General features: G+C 41.9%; 1 protein-coding gene across 6 annotated transcripts in view; it reads right to left on the bottom strand.

Annotated features, from left to right (window-relative positions):
- The window catches only part of LOC144114641 (procollagen galactosyltransferase 1-A-like), a 409,103-nt gene that overhangs the window by 384,024 nt on the left and 9,196 nt on the right, over positions 1-15,883 (bottom strand). For all 6 annotated transcript variants that reach the window (XM_077648506.1, XM_077648505.1, XM_077648504.1 and 3 more), the window contains exons 4-7: positions 11,671-11,740; positions 8,584-8,791; positions 3,540-3,650; positions 28-110 (exon numbers count right to left, since the gene is read on the bottom strand). In XM_077648506.1, coding sequence (XP_077504632.1) covers positions 28-110; positions 3,540-3,650; positions 8,584-8,791; positions 11,671-11,740 — 472 coding nt within the window. The remainder of the gene's footprint in view (positions 1-27; positions 111-3,539; positions 3,651-8,583; positions 8,792-11,670; positions 11,741-15,883) is intronic.

Raw genomic sequence — 15,883 nt, 5'->3', positions numbered from 1 at the left:
TCTACAAGGCACTCATTCTTAGCTTACCTGATCAAAGCCAAGAGTATCCTTCTCAGGAGGCACCACAAAAGAATGAAGAGTTGGAGAGACAACCAGGGGTTCACCGTCCACTATATATCAAAAAAGAGATGAACGTGACTACTGAGCGAACTTGTCGGTCACAATGCACTCAGAATATGATGTCTTTTTTTTTTAAGTGTGCAAAAGATACTGTGCAATTCAAAGAACATGCTCCATAATATGAGTCTGAGCGCATACTGGCCCTCAAATAAACCTGTACAAAGCAGCATTAGCATCTATTGTTTATAGCACATCAGGAAGATGGCACAAAAAATTACCACCAACTGCCCAAAACCATCAGGGATCTTCAGATCCTTCAGGCAACGCTTTGCATGAGCATCATAGGAGACATGTTGTAGAGAAAGTGAAGCCCTAGGTGAAGCCCTAGGAGTGAAGCCCTGCCCAGCGGACTGTGAGCAAACTGCCCACTGTGGCAAGTGGCAGTTAAATTAATGACTGGTCACAAGAAGTTTCCCGGGAAGAGCAGCCTGGGTTGCACAAGCCCCATCAAAGCACCTGCCGTCGTAGGGCAGGGGCGCAGCTCTCTTAACCGCTGCATCACTGCGCCAGGAGTGGTATGAGGACTCCCAGGGATGCATGAATGTAAAGCAGAGAATAAACGATGTTGCAGCATTAAAAGAGATGATGAGAACGAAGACGCAAAGAATGAAAAAGAAAAAAGTTTAAAAGAAACCGGTGTGTAGTCAATGAGCGCAGTTCGTAACAGCGACCCAAGTGAGCACTACCGAGTTTTTTTTTATGACTACCTGTTCTCAACTGCTGCAGTTATGTGAGTAAAACTTTCTAGATCTCATGTTTACGCTTAGGGTTAAACATTAACATAGTTAAGGACCCCTAGTTTCACGCGAAAATCGTGGATTTTAACATTTTTTTCGGAACTGTGTGCTAGCAGCCACGCACTTGTTTTGATGCTATTGTTTAGAAATAATACAATGATGGAAATATGATTAATTTAATTGCCCAAATTATTTCAAAGCATACAATCTGGTGATGAACGAAGTTTTTTGGTGCGTTAACAAGTGTGCTCCCCCATTCGCTCAAGCAAGCTAGCGCACCAAGCGTTGCGGTCTTGGCAGCAACTCGCCTGCACAATTTTTGGGATGAGGCACGATAACGACACCTTTCCAAAGCAATAATACTGAATTTGCACAAATATAATAAGGCTTTCTTTTTCTTGAATCATGTGCTTCCGAAACCACCTCACGTTATATTTGGAACCAAGCTACAATTATAGCGCGAATTTTTTATTCGCTGTCCTTTGGGACATTCACAGCAAACTCATCCACTAGGCTTGTGAGCTAAGAGGAAAAGCCAACTTCCCAACCACTTTCAGCCATCGAGGCAAAGCGTGCAGCCGCTTCTGCGCAAAAGGCCTCATGCACTTACACATAGTAGGCTTTCCGGGGAATATTGCAAATTATTCTCGCTTGAAGGAATTTAAATTTTCCCTGTGCAGAAAATTATAGGGGCCTTAAGCACAGTACTCATTCAGGATGGCGCTATCACCTCACTCGAAGACAAAGTGATGCCCTAAGTGCCACCAGCAACTGTTCTACAGAGACAAACCTAGAGGACAAGTTCGCCAAGCTGACCCTTGCACAATCTGTTGGTCAACCTAAGTTGACCAACAATCTTGCACGGCTCATTAGAACTATGCGTTGCAGTAATATTTGTAATGATGCTTTCTTTATTGACAGGGATACTTAGGAGGAGGTGCAAAAACTTGCAGTCAGAACCTTTTTGTAAAAACAGTCCCAACTGAGGCCCTGACAAGATATGCAGGGTGTTCCATCAAAGACTGTTTGTTATATCTAAAAATAGGCTTGGAGTAAAAGGGATATTTTCTTTTGCATCTCACTGAAATGGTGGCAGACATCACAAAACAGCTAACACATGTTAACTGCAAGCTGGCTAACCAAAGCCTAATAATCAACTCTAACTATCACAGTTAGGTTCCCAACTCTAAAGGGTCACTGAGGGCCACTCTATCAAATTTTCTTTGTAAAAAATCTGATCGTTCGCCATTTCGTGACTTTGTTGGCGCTTGTCCAGCAGCAAATGATGCATTTATTGCTAAGAGATTTGGATTCAAAGATTAAGAACATTTTACCGCCGCTCCGATTAAACTCGGGACTCTCTGATGACGAAATAGCCAAAAACTGACGTACACAAGGACTCCGTGATTACTATTCAAGCGGTGCAGCCTAGCAGCAGCCAAAAAGAAAACTGCCGCCGGCTGGGTGTTGAAGGCCTCTATCAGCATCATCGCTTTGTTTACGCTTGCACCAGTGTTACAATGGATGCCATTCCAGATTCCGACAACGAAGTTCTCAAAAAGAACTGCTACCCGCACCTAGCAACCTCAACCCCACATAGTGTGCGATGCTTTTGAGGGCTGATGCAGCGGGCTTGGCAGGATAGTCCGACCGGCAAGCAGTCGGCAGCGTCGGCAGCAAATCAGGCTACAGGTGCGGCAGCTATCACCACCGACCCACCGTCACAACTGATAGAGGCTTGGTAAATACGGACATATTTAAATTCTGCAATAATAGTCCTTGTGGCACTGGTTATGCAGCCCATCGTCTTGGTACGTTGAAGAAGCAAACACGCCAAGCGGTGAATTTACTCCACATTTACGAATGTGGAGGATCGTGGAACACTAGCTATCCAGAGGTGTTTTCTTCGTCGCTGGTGCATGCCGCTGCATGAACTTCGTCCGAGAAGCCCTTAGAGGGGCACTAGGGGGTCCTCTACTTCTCCACACTTGTAACTCGAGGCGTGTCCAAAAAGGAACCACGCAGGCAAGCAAGGTGCATAGCCATGAAGCAACTAAACATACCGAAACTCAGCTGGCCGGCCGCTTGTTGCACTGCCAAGTATAGGTTTTCTTTGGCTTTCAACATGCAGGGTGTATTTTTGCCATCTTCCTCGTGCAATAAAAGTGCACTAGCGGTTTCAAGACAATACTAATATACTTCAATATAGATCAAACGCGTAACCTTCAGGCAAGTTTGTCAGCATCAGAGAACCGTGGAGTTGTTCGGCTATTTCGTCATCGCACTTGTACTTGCAAGATTGGCTTGTGGCGGAGATACCTGTATTTTAGCTCTTGCTCTTTTCTACCTTACAAGAGCTTTGTTTTCAGTAAGAGTAATCTTTTTGTGGTTAGGAGCTGGTATTATATCGATAGAAGCCAACTTCAATTTCTCCTCAGTGTCCCTTTAACTAGATTTGTGTACTGTCATTAACAATAGCCATAAGTTATTAAAATTTTGAAAATATGATTCTCTTAAGCACTGCAGGCATTCTGGCCTATCACACACACCAGATCAAAACTAAACTGCTGAGAAGCGCAAGCAGCCATGTCTACAAGTGCACATGAGCAGCACATGAGTCACATTCTCTCTCCTGCACACTGCTTCCACATAGACGCAGTTAAAAAGTATCTGCACACAAACCTGTCACTTCTAGCTTGAGGTTCAACAGCTCTTCTGCCTCCTGTGCCGGGGACTCAGTGGGTGCCAAAATGTGACCATACTGGTCCTTGTTGCTAACAAACATCTCCACCCCTGCAGGAAAGAGCAAAAAGCTTTTTAGCACTATATCTGTTGTTGTTCTCGAGTTCAGTGTTTGAAGAGGTCAATACTTATGTTTATCTATCTTGAAAGCGTCATTTACAACCAGAACAAGGAATTTAAGACGCAACAGTTTGGCACAATTTCAGATCATTGGAAGACCAGCTTTGCACAAAAGTTTTGTTGGAAAAATGCAACAACAGTATCAGTTGTAAATGAACCTGATTACTTTTTCACTTAAAGGGCCACAGAACGAGGTATTTGAGCTTGGCTTTAAATGCTTGCACTATGTAGAGTACAGGCCACCGAGCGTTCATGGCCGCGTACGAGATCTCAAAACCGAGTGCGAAATTTACAACACATTTTCAAAAATTCCTGCTTTTGCACCTCGCGGCGACGAGTGGCGCCAGGCTTTCGCACGAAAACCTGGCATACGACGTCACGTTGTGCAAGTGACGTCAGCAGCCGGGGGTTATCATTGGTTCCCAGCGCCAAATTCTTTCAGACGTCACACGCTACCACGGCCGCAGCCGTGGTAGCGTGTGACACCTGACACCATGACACCTGATATCTTTGTATATGATTCAGTAGTAGAGTAACTGTTCCACCGCAGCTGCATTAGACTGTTTCACAACTAATATTGAAGTTGATGTTTACAGTGTTGGTACAATAGCGTCTGGTGTGAGCGATCACTTTCTTAGTTCAACGTGTTTCTGATAGAGCTCTGGAAGCATTCAGATGTGACACTTTTTAACTTGATTGGTCGCCAATTATGAACAAAAAAACTGCAAATTATGCGTATGATGCTTTTATTCAGCAGTTCATGTAGATCTACACGAAGAATTTTCCCTTTGAAGCAGTAAAAGACTCTAGAAAAATAAAAAAGCCGTGGATTACCCATAAACACATAAACATGATAAAGAATAAAAACCAACACTACCATTTATTTTTGCGCACGCGCTCAGAAAAATTACTAAAATGCTTTAAACAGCTGAGAAACAAACTAAATTCAGAACTCCGTAGGGCGAAAACTGCGTACTACGAACGACAGCTTCTCAATGTTACCCGTCAGCAACCTAATATCGTTTGGAGAGCGATAAATGAGGTCTTGGGCCTTCACAAGGGCAACACTGTGCCTAAAATAATAAACATCAATGGTCTTGAAATAACAGGTAAAGCTCTTGCAGATTACTTTAATAACAAGTTTGTGAACACTATCCCTTCTTGTTTCAATGCAGCTGGTACAAATAACATTGACAGCAGTCTGACCCAAGCAGGGAATAGCGCGTTTCTACAGCCGACTGATGAAACAGAAGTTTACAATATGTTCACGAGCTTAAAAAATAGTAAGGCTTCGGATACAAATAACATGCAAATAAAACCTGTAAAGCACGTCATTGACTTGCTTTCTCCTGTGCTTACGTACGTTTTTAATTTGGTAATCGAGTCTAGAACTTTTCCCATAGCCATGAAAACTGCCAGGGTATCACTCATTCACAAAGGAGGTGACCGCAACGTAGCTTCAGACTACCGGCCTATTTCTGTACTTCCAGTTTTTTCAAAAAGGTTAGAAAAAGTAATATACTTGTGAATAATTAAGTTTTTTAACTGAAACAATGTCCTAATAGATTCACAATTCGGCTTCAGAACCAGCACGTCACCTGAGACTGCATTATTGGCACTGAAAGAAAATATATTACAGAATATAGAAAAAAATGTTTTTACGCTTGCCATTTTTCTTGATTTGAGCAAGGCATTTGATTGCTTAGACCGCAGAATTCCAATGAAGAAGTTATACTCATTTGGGATCCGCAAAAAGCCACTGTCATTAATTGAAAGCTATCTTTTCAACAGAACAGTCTGTATGTATACATAATGAGATTCTGACTTACGACCAATCCGCCTTGGCATACCCCAGGGAAGTGTACTGGGGCCCCTACTGTTTAATGTATTCCTTTATGACATTATTAACATAGACAACACGATATAGTTTATAATATATGCTGATGACAGTACTCTGCTTCTCTATGGTCCTGACCTGGATGATCTCATAGCGAAATGTAACATCACTCTAGAAAAATTATCAATCTGGTCTCACTTAACAGACTTCAATTAAATGCAACTAAAACCAAAGCAATAATATTTTGTGCAAAGAATAAGTTCCTGCTACAAAATTATGTGTTAAAATTTGAAGGACAGGTTACTGATATTGTTCGCGTGCATAAAACATTATAAGAGTATTTTTCATCTAACTTGTCGTGGGATGACCACACTAACCACCTTTGTAAAAAACTTTCTTCAGTGGCGGGTGCACTGTCACGATGCCGTGACACTTTGCCTCTGAAGTGTAAACTCCAAATTTAATATGCTTTGTTCCAGTCACATTTAAATTATTGCACTCTAGTATGGGCTACAACTACAAAAACCAACATAAACAAATTGTTCATATTACAAAAAATAATTGTTCATTACGTTGCAAACCTTGAAAGATCAAGTTCAGTAGTAACCGCCTTCAAAGAACATTCTATAATCCACGCAGATAAGCTATATGAATTTCGGATTTTGCAACAAATGTATTTCTCGAACTCCTATGTTAAAAATTATTTATCGACATTGGCATCTTTAAAATTACACCAGGCTTTGATAAACGCACGAAGTCAGGATGTATGGGCCATACCATTTTTTTGCAGTAACTATAAATCACAGCCTTCAGCTCATAACCTTCTTCGTACCTTAAATTCACTTCAAAACATTACTGGGTATAAAAGAAGGGAACTATGGAGCTACTTTGTAAAACAATGAATATTTATGTACTGTTAGATTACTATTTGCTTTGCTGTTTACCTCAGCGTCCCTAGTAAAATTTGTTTTCTTTGTATAATTCCTTGTAATTATTTATAATTGTTTACTTGTTCTGCATAATTAATTTACTCATTCTGTAAATCTGTATAATTATTGCTTTTTTTACTTTTGTAATTTATCATTCTCTTTTTTTTTGTCTTTTAGTTCATCGTGTTTAATTATGTGCTGTTGTCACTGATGGTTTGTAAAAAGTTATTCTCTGTTCTACGCTATGCCTTGCATTTGGTTTCCTGGACCTCGTCAAGTTGTGTTCGCAGCTTTTATCCAGCAAACCATTCAGAATATATCTGGTGAATAAACTGAATTGAACTGAGCATAGGAAACATACAGTTTATATTACCAGCAATGTCACTGATAAATATAAAGGAAAGAATAGGAGCTCGAACTGTGCCTTGCAGAACTCTTGAAGTCACTTTAACACTGCCCGAATGTTGCCCTTCATATTCAACAAACTTATGTAAACTTGGCAAATCAGCTTGTAACCAATATGTGATATTCCCAGGACTGAACATTACATGCAGTCTGTAAAATAATTTAGGGTGTGATACACAGTCAGACTTTGGACAAGTTGAGAAATAAGTAGTTTGTCCGCAATTGTCAATAGCTAAGGCGAGGGCACATAATGTATAAAAAAACTGCGTGGTAGTTGACAGATGTTTTTGGAACCTATGATGACTGCTGCTAACAAAATTGTCCTCTTCCACAAAAACTACGAATATGTTTGAGAAAAATGTGCTCTAGAATTTTGCAAGCTGTATAGGTGATTGAAATGAGGCAATAATTTGAAGGGTTAGCATAACCAGTTTATTTATGAAACAGAATTATTTTGGCCATTTTCCACTACCTTGGTACTTCACTAATTAGTAAAAGAGCCTTAGCTTACCCATACATCATATTTTCTTAGGAAAGTGTAGGATATACAGCGATGGCTGCTGGCTTTTTTAATATTAATGCCTAGCGAGAGTGACAGGATTCCAGATTCTATTAATGTTATTTCTTTGAGTTTTCTGGTGTTGTCACAATAAAGGGAGCCTGTGCCGTGCATCGTGCAGTTATCAGCAGTGACATCAGATTTAAAGTAATTGTTAAATTTCTTTCGCCCTATGTTGAGCATCAGTTTAGTAGCAGACTACAATACTTCTGCGTCCTTGAATAAAAGTGTCGCCAGAATTTTTGAGGAGAAGATTTGATAAAATTACTTAGAGTGACATTTACATATTTTTCTTTCACAACTCAAATGGCCAGCTCCAGCATGCCAGATTTTTCATGAATTTTATCACTGTATCCAGACAATGATAAAATTAATTTATCACTGGCAATATCTTTCAATGGAAGTTTTTGTTCTTTTTTTCACTATTAATCAAATCAAATCTAACCAAGAAATTTAGTGTAAGCCACTCGGGAAGCTGAACTCAATACACATTAGCAATGTTTTTGTATGGCTATACAACTTGTAATAGTCATCACTTCAGATGTCCTCTCGAAGATGTAACTACTCATTAAAAAAACATTAATCAAATGCATGCTCGCAGAGGGCAGGCTTTCTTTATCCTGTTTTTTGCTACATTCTTCCAGATTCAGTGCTCCCTTGTTTTGTATGTGTGTCTTGCATCTTAGAACATTTCCCAAAAAAACCGGATCAACGTTTCTGCAGGGACACAACTAATGATTAGCAGCACTTTATCTGTACAGTACATGACAGCTTAATGGTTTTTGAAAGCATGTTGAAATACTGCACTGCTTTCACGCAGCTGATAAACTAAAAAAAAACGTGGAAAACAAACATAGAGGAGGTCTGTGGCTGGCCTAACTAAACCTACTCAGAAAAAAAAAAAGCCTTTGCAAAAAAGTTAAGGCTGTCCCTCCATACGGAGATATTTATAAACTCAGACACATACCCAACACAAATATATTTGCAGGCTGCAAGCTGGCGCAGATATCTCTTTTCAATACCACAGCAGAAGAAGGTATACAGAGACAGACACTCCATTGATTGCTTTAGCTAGGATTTAGCCACTTTAACGCCTTATGTAAGGCATATATGTTCCCCACCAGCAGGCCTTACCTGCAAATTTGGCTGAATGGGCAAATGTGATGACGTCGTCATTTGGTCCTGTGTAGCCCTGCAGCTTTTGTGGGTCATAAGTCAGCTTGCGGGAATCAGCGTGGTTCAAGTTTATCAGTGTTGCAGAGTGAACCATCACCACAGGAAAGACGCCGACTTTCTCTCTTTCAAGGATTGGCATGTACTCGTCTGTGCGTTTGTAGTAACCCTGAATGAAATAATGAAACTGCATTATAATTGCTAGATAGAAATATTAAAAATAATACACATATAACATTTTAAAAAACAAAAATTGGTGGTGGTCTAGCTCTGGTTAAACCTAGAGTGACACGATAGCTACAGCTGGCCGAGAGGAACTTGGTCACGCGACTAACCACGTGACGACCCACGTGATCAGCCACGGCACCGCGCCGCCGGCAGCTGCTCCGCACCACATGACCAACCACGTGACAGCATGGCGGCGCAGCCACAGGGTGGCGATGCCACGGCGCCGCCACAATGAAGGCTCAAAATGCTACCGTAATGTAGCTATCGCTACAAAACAGCAATATAACCGCTGATAAATAGTTTAATGCCCTACAACGCTTAAGCCAGCCTGCTTCAAAAGATAAAATTACAACAAACGACATGTCAACGATTATACTGCAGTTTTTTTCGAGCCTCATGTAACCTAAACACTTTTTACACCTCACAGCCATCATTCGGATAACGAAACCAAAACCAAAGCAGCATAAGTGAAGAAATTAAATTCTAAATTATACAGCGGTCACAGGCAAATACCACTAGTAATATCTTATTCTAATGTCTTATGCACCATTACAGAGAAGAAAACGCGCAACTAAAACGAGGTGTCTATAGTCATTTAAAGAGTTACTCCTAAGAAAAGTCATCTATTGGCCACTCATAAGATTATAAGATTCCCTCCTTTATGCCCAAGTAAGAGCTCACATGCCCATCCATGCTTTCAAACAAGTGGGTGTGATCCAGCTATCATGGAATGGATAGGTGTCACATCATATGTACACACCATGCAAACTACTATACTAGCAGGCAGCTTTCTGTGCCACTGTAGTCAAGCCTAGGGGACTGAAGCACAAGTGCCATTCCACGCATAATATAGTCCTGAAGACAATGGGAATAAGGCAAACATATTTACACAAAAGATTCTACCTCTTTATCGCACTCAACAAAGAACTCATTTACTGGCCAGGCTACTTGGCTACTACAGTATGACAGCATGGTGACAAAGGCCCGTCTCCTTCCTTTTCCTGCCTAACCTCGGCTGCAGAGCCACAGAAAGTTGACTGTGAGTATAGCATTAAGTCTTTTCCTAGGCTTTACCTTGAGTAGATCTGTCTAAAACTCTCCTCAAGCATTCTTCATCAACACTGTTGAATCTGTAGAATCTATACCAAATCATAGAAGCTAGGCTCCTTCTCTTGTACACAAAAAGTCAGTATATCTGGTAAAGGGACTGTCTACTGTCAAAGACGAGTATAAAAATTATAACACATTCTGGCAGATCTTGCCCCATGGTGGCAATAACAAGGAAAGAACTCACGGTTCAGGCATTGGCAAAGAAAGTCAGGTCTCAGACAATAGCGCCACACTGCGTCCTCTCGTTGCGGCTAACAAGGAAGATGCCTGGGCTGAATATACTGCATTTCACGACTATGCCCCAGTATCATACAGACAGTTAATGTTTGTTCATATTAACTTAAGGCAGCATATTTTTCGTTCTTTCAATAAACTGCAATGACTTTTACTATTTAACCTCGTTTGATCACCACTGAAAATGTTTTCGAAAAAGAAATCGCACAGGCGCCACTGCTGTTACACTTGCAGTGGCACTGCCGTCAGGAGTGCTGCAGCAAGCAAAAGCAGCTGCTGGCACCTACAATAGGTATCAACAGTATTATTTTAATGATAGTATATTTAAGACAACCTTAGTGCTCTCAACTGTAGTTTTAATAAAACGTACACATCTCGTTTAATGTCAAGCTCATTATTGCCATTGCACACCGCCAATGCTGACGATGAGGCTTAACTTTTATGATGAGGCTTAACTCTTTGGCAGCTTTGGCCAAATAGCACAATGGCACAAGGTAATTGCATCTACACAAGGTGGGGCCAAAGACCCATTTCCCAAGCATTCGCCCCAGGCCAGAGGAAGCTTGTACCCATAATATCACTGGTGGATACCCCGTAGCACTGGGGTTTGAACCGCGCACCTCTTTCAGGCAAGGCGAACGCTCAAACCAATAAGTCACTGCTGTAACCTATGTAACATTCCATTCATCACATCCATAGGGTTGCATAGAGTCACTGTACTGAATACATTTCGTGTTCCCAATGTCAGGGTTCAAAGGTGCCAACTACCATTAGAAAGCGAGACTACCATATGAAAGAAAATTAGGTTTTAAATTGTTTTGCTGTGTTTCCCAGCATCACTGCTGAGTACGAATTCGTTTACTTGGCAAACGAGCTTTCAAAAGTCTCAAAAAAAAATTTAATCGTTAAGAGTCCGTAAACTGTTCCTCTAAGAACATGGTTTAACTTTAGCGAACCCCTTCCTAATCCTATTGTACTGGTAGTGCGAGTTCCCTATCCTCGTTCCATAGTTACAGACCATACAACTATGCATCTTGCATTCTACCTCTGGCCTACACACCACAATGCATATATAGGTTGACTGGCAAACACCACTGCTGCCCTCTCCTCCTCACCATTTCCATCACATGGTAGCAGACTAGAATAGCCTTTTGTGCCATACATTTCTGTACCCAATTCATAGGGCTTCACAAACCATGTGCATGTCCCAGTATACAATAATAATGCGAGCTCATTAAGCACTCTCCAATTTTCAGACAAACAGACAATACAGCTGTAGGAGAGGATACATGGCTAAGCAGTATACAGACAGACAAAACTACAAAATAGAGGAGCACGCAAGTCTATGCCCTTCTCTATCTGTTTACATGGTTTAAACATACATGCTCACTTGTTTCGTAGACTCTCCCATAATTATTACCCACTAGTGGGACTTTAAGCAAAACAAAATTAAATAAAGAAGCAATGTGAACATACCTTTTCATTCATTCCACACCAGAAGTTTGAGTACGCGCTGCGAGAGTCCAGCATGGGGGCAATGATGGTTCTGCACACAGCAAAAAAGCGATGGCATTTATAACCTCAATGTGAGTAGCCTTCTCTTCTGCCCTTCACAAAAACAGATAAAAATGCTGAGACACCCAAAACAGATACTGGACTGAGAGCAGGAAGTTGGGCTAGTTGGTTGCAGTCTGAAACTGGAGGCATTTTCCAGCAGTAAATAAACAAGGTCAGAAAGACGTGGATGACATAAATGCTTGAGGATGACAAAACCAGCATTTGTGTCATCCGCATTTCTGTCCATGTTTATTTACCATTGGAAAATGCCTCCAATTTGACACCATATACTGAACATTCTGCACCTAGAAGCTTTAATTACCACATGCCACACCATGTGAAAAGTGGACACAATCCTCTCCTCCCATCAAGTATACAACCTCCCACTTGCAAGGGATGTTCTTTTTAGCATTCTGGATTTCTGGATCTAGTAGAATTCTGAACTTTCGGTTCAAGACAAATGCTTACTAATTATGGCTATGGCCGGCTGAAAAGATAATTTATACCAGAACACAAATGGCAACATTTTTTTACCCTACACAACAAGCAATGCAGGCATGGTAGCCCGGCCAGTCTCCAGTACTTGTCAGTAACCTCTTCCTGCTGCAGTGAATCACATGACCTGCCCGGATATAATCATCCCCAGCATGCAAACACATAATTTACCTAATGCAGAATGCAAGCAACAATTCAAGTTTTCACTTCTAATTTACAATGGCATGAATAAAAATTAAATGCATGGTATGGTATAGGGGTTTAACGTCCTGGAGCTACAAATGGACTGTGAGAGACACTGTATTGGAGGGCTACAGATTAATTTAGACCACCTAAGGTTTTTTAACGTGCAATGACGTCACACAGTACATGGGTGCCTCTTGCACTTCGCCACTAATGAAACGCAATCGCCACAGCTGGGATTTGACCCCGCGTCCTCATGCTCAGTCGAACATCACAACCACTGAAGGAATTAACAGACCCAGGACTACGCACAACAAACATGGTCACACTGAAACCACAAGTTTCAGTCAAAGAACTGAATTTCAACTTTCTTGAGAAGTTCAAAAGCAAGCTCCAAGCCCACATCTGCATCTTTGACCAATCTAAAACGCTTATCATTGTTTTGTTCCAGCCCTTGCACGCAACTAAAACTACAACAAGTAAATAAAAGAAGGGCCAGCATCAAGGAAGAGGTTACTGACAAGCATAGGACAGTGGTAGTGCCATTATTATGCATAACCTCATGCAAAGAGGTGGGAAGAGTCACCTTCTGCTTTGTGTCTTTTCAGCTAGCCACAGGTTAGCAAGCGCTTGCAGTGTTGTGATTAAGAAAGCACTTTATAAAAGTGTCAAATGCAGCCAGATCAAGAATGCCAAAAGTTCCATCATGGACTTATGAAATGTAAATTAGACAATTGAATCACAGCGAAAAAATCACAAGAATAATAACTGAAGGAGAACAAATACAGATATGATTTGTAATCAGTTCAGCAGAGTAAATATAGCACTTTCAAACTGATATTTAATCACACAAGTATTCAATTTCCCTTAACATAGATTTCATTATTCTGTTGCATCTGAATTGTTAAACCATTCACATTTTATTTCTTCCAAAATTCTACATCCCTTCCAAGTGTGAGATTGCCCACAAGGTGAATATTGTGGATATGTGAACACCAGTTTAAGAGAGCACTATGACACACTAAAAGGCACTTCAAATCTTTGTATGCAAAGCCATGACTCTGCGTGTGAGCTGCTTGCGAAGTGATGCAAACCTCAACTTGATGTGATGAATGTAAAGGCACCTGCAAACTCACAGAGACATGCTTCATCACATAACGTAAAAGTACAATCGTCAGCCAGCCATTTCTGTCCTTGCACAAAAGCAACGATAAAGGCCAATATGAATGTATTGTTAGATGTACCAAATGCTTAGGCTGTGTATTCTTGATTAAAGGGCAGCATTATGCACACATCGTTTTTTTCCTTTACAGAGCACGTTATTTTCCAATAAGTTCTAGTTACTATAGTGCAATGCTTACCACATCACCATTTATTTCGTGTCGCATATTCTCATACCAAAGTGAAGTCTTAGCAGATACTAATACCACAAAATGCAATGCACATCTTCAAGAAAATAAATCTTCTCTGAAATGGACAAAAATTTGTCATTATCCGTGAGTTAGTTACAAAGCTAGACCATGTTATGATGACTCAATACAAACTTAAAAGAAATTATCACCTGAAATGCAGGATCCAAGCACTGTCACAAATGTACTAATAAATAGTAGACAAATTCTGTAACGGTTTTGACCCCTGATCAATCAAATATCTGGGCATTTTCAACAAAGAGGTGCACTGTTCCAGCCCTTGACTAAAAATAATGCGTCCTTTGCAGTGCAGCAGCTGTTTAAGTCAAGCTTAATGCCCTCTAAGTGTTCAACAAACTGTGTAAAGGTCTCCAAAGGTCTAAAGACAGGCCGTCAATGTTTACTTTGGTCTCAGTTGCAAATGCAGTCTGCTTCAGCAACACTTCTAGCCCTCAGGCACTGTGTGCACGTTTGCACAGTCGTCCACAGACCTATCTAGAGTGCTCGAATGGCACACCGGGGTTACACTTGCATCATTGAAGAGTGGCCTAGGGCTCGAAACAAGACCTTATTGCACATGCACATTGCCATGGATCGTGTTTAACCCCCCATGTTTTTAACAGTTGTACCAGGCCCGCCAAGCAGCGGTGATTGTCATCAGTGCACAGCAAAGTGCATCAGTGCCGTTCGAGCACTCTAGACAGGTATGCGAACGACTGTACCAGGGACCCCACCAGAACAGGGGGGGGGCAAGGGGGGTGGTCGCCCCCCCCCCCCCCCCCCCCCAATGTTTTTCCAGAGTTGGCAGCGCCCCCCCCCCCCCCCCCCCCCTGTCTCCGAATGCTTGCACTTGGGTCAGATTCCTGACAATTGAAACACTTCAGTTCTAGGACTCTTTTAATGCAAATCACAGTGAGGCTGAGCTACTTCGCTTCATAGGCAGTTGTAAAGCATTTCGTATATGAGTAACCTAAACTAGTCATTGTCAACAGAAGTCGACTGTCTGATGCGTGTACATGATCATGAATAGCAGAATTCAAACAAAATATGCACAAACTTTTTTAATGCAATTGATCACTCCTCCTGCGTGAATATTTGCACCATTTGTTCGTTTGCACTCAAAACCACCGGCACACGGCTTTATCATTTTCTTTTGTAATGCAAGATGCGACCAGACTTATCTCCTGTAAGGGATCTATGGATGCCCGCAGCTTTGTGGGAACCATCCGCGCTTTTGTTGCCGTCTCGGCACCGCGGTGCGGCGATTTCCCCTCGCTAATCCCCATCAGTGCGTCGGCAAGAAGCGGGCAAGGCGAGGCAGACGGTCAGTGACCCTGGCGAAGGCGCCATAGCCCCCCCTCTCTCCCCCCCATTTCTTCTTAGCGAAGACCGCCTAGGTTGGAAGGTCGGCAGAGGTTTTTTTTTTTGAAGGGCTAAAACTGCCGTGCAAGACAGGTCCGAACGCTCACACTTGACCGGGAGTAAGTAAATGTAGCATACGGTCAGGTGCGGACGTGACTTGCCGGCACCGCGGCGACTCCAACGCGCAAGGACGTTATATGCTCTGGGAGAACGGGCCGGCTTAACGAAACGCAGCCGGAGAAAAGGAATGCCACCGCGAAGGCAGCACTGACAGGCTTGACGCTGCCTTGCAGATTTTGGGGGACGCCTGTCAACAGTCGTCGTGAAGACGAGTAGTTGGTTACCCGCGGTGGCGGTGGCTCGGGTGAAATCGATAGTTGCCCTTACGCTGGGAACTGCCAGGGAACACGTGAATGTGTTCTTGATGTATTTTCGTGTTTCTCTTTTTTACTTTGTAAGGGAGAGAGTTTGAGTAATACTGTGGAAGTATGGGGCGCGGCACGTAAACCTAGTGGGCCAATCACTTCGAGGGCCCATTCCCGCATTTGCCATTTTTTTTAAGCAACTTTGATGTTCCTTTTGTGTTGTGTATTTTAAGGAGAGGGTTTTGAACGCTGCAGAAATTGGCAGGCGTGCCATGCAGTTTGTTAAGCAATCATATGTTAGTATGTTTTAATTGGGTG

Source organism: Amblyomma americanum, chromosome 1 (assembly GCF_052857255.1).
Source record: "Amblyomma americanum isolate KBUSLIRL-KWMA chromosome 1, ASM5285725v1, whole genome shotgun sequence".
In the NCBI taxonomy this organism is placed as follows: Eukaryota; Metazoa; Arthropoda; class Arachnida; order Ixodida; family Ixodidae; genus Amblyomma; species Amblyomma americanum.
Note: the sequence above shows the minus strand (reverse complement) of the source record. Positions and strands in the feature narration are given on the sequence as shown.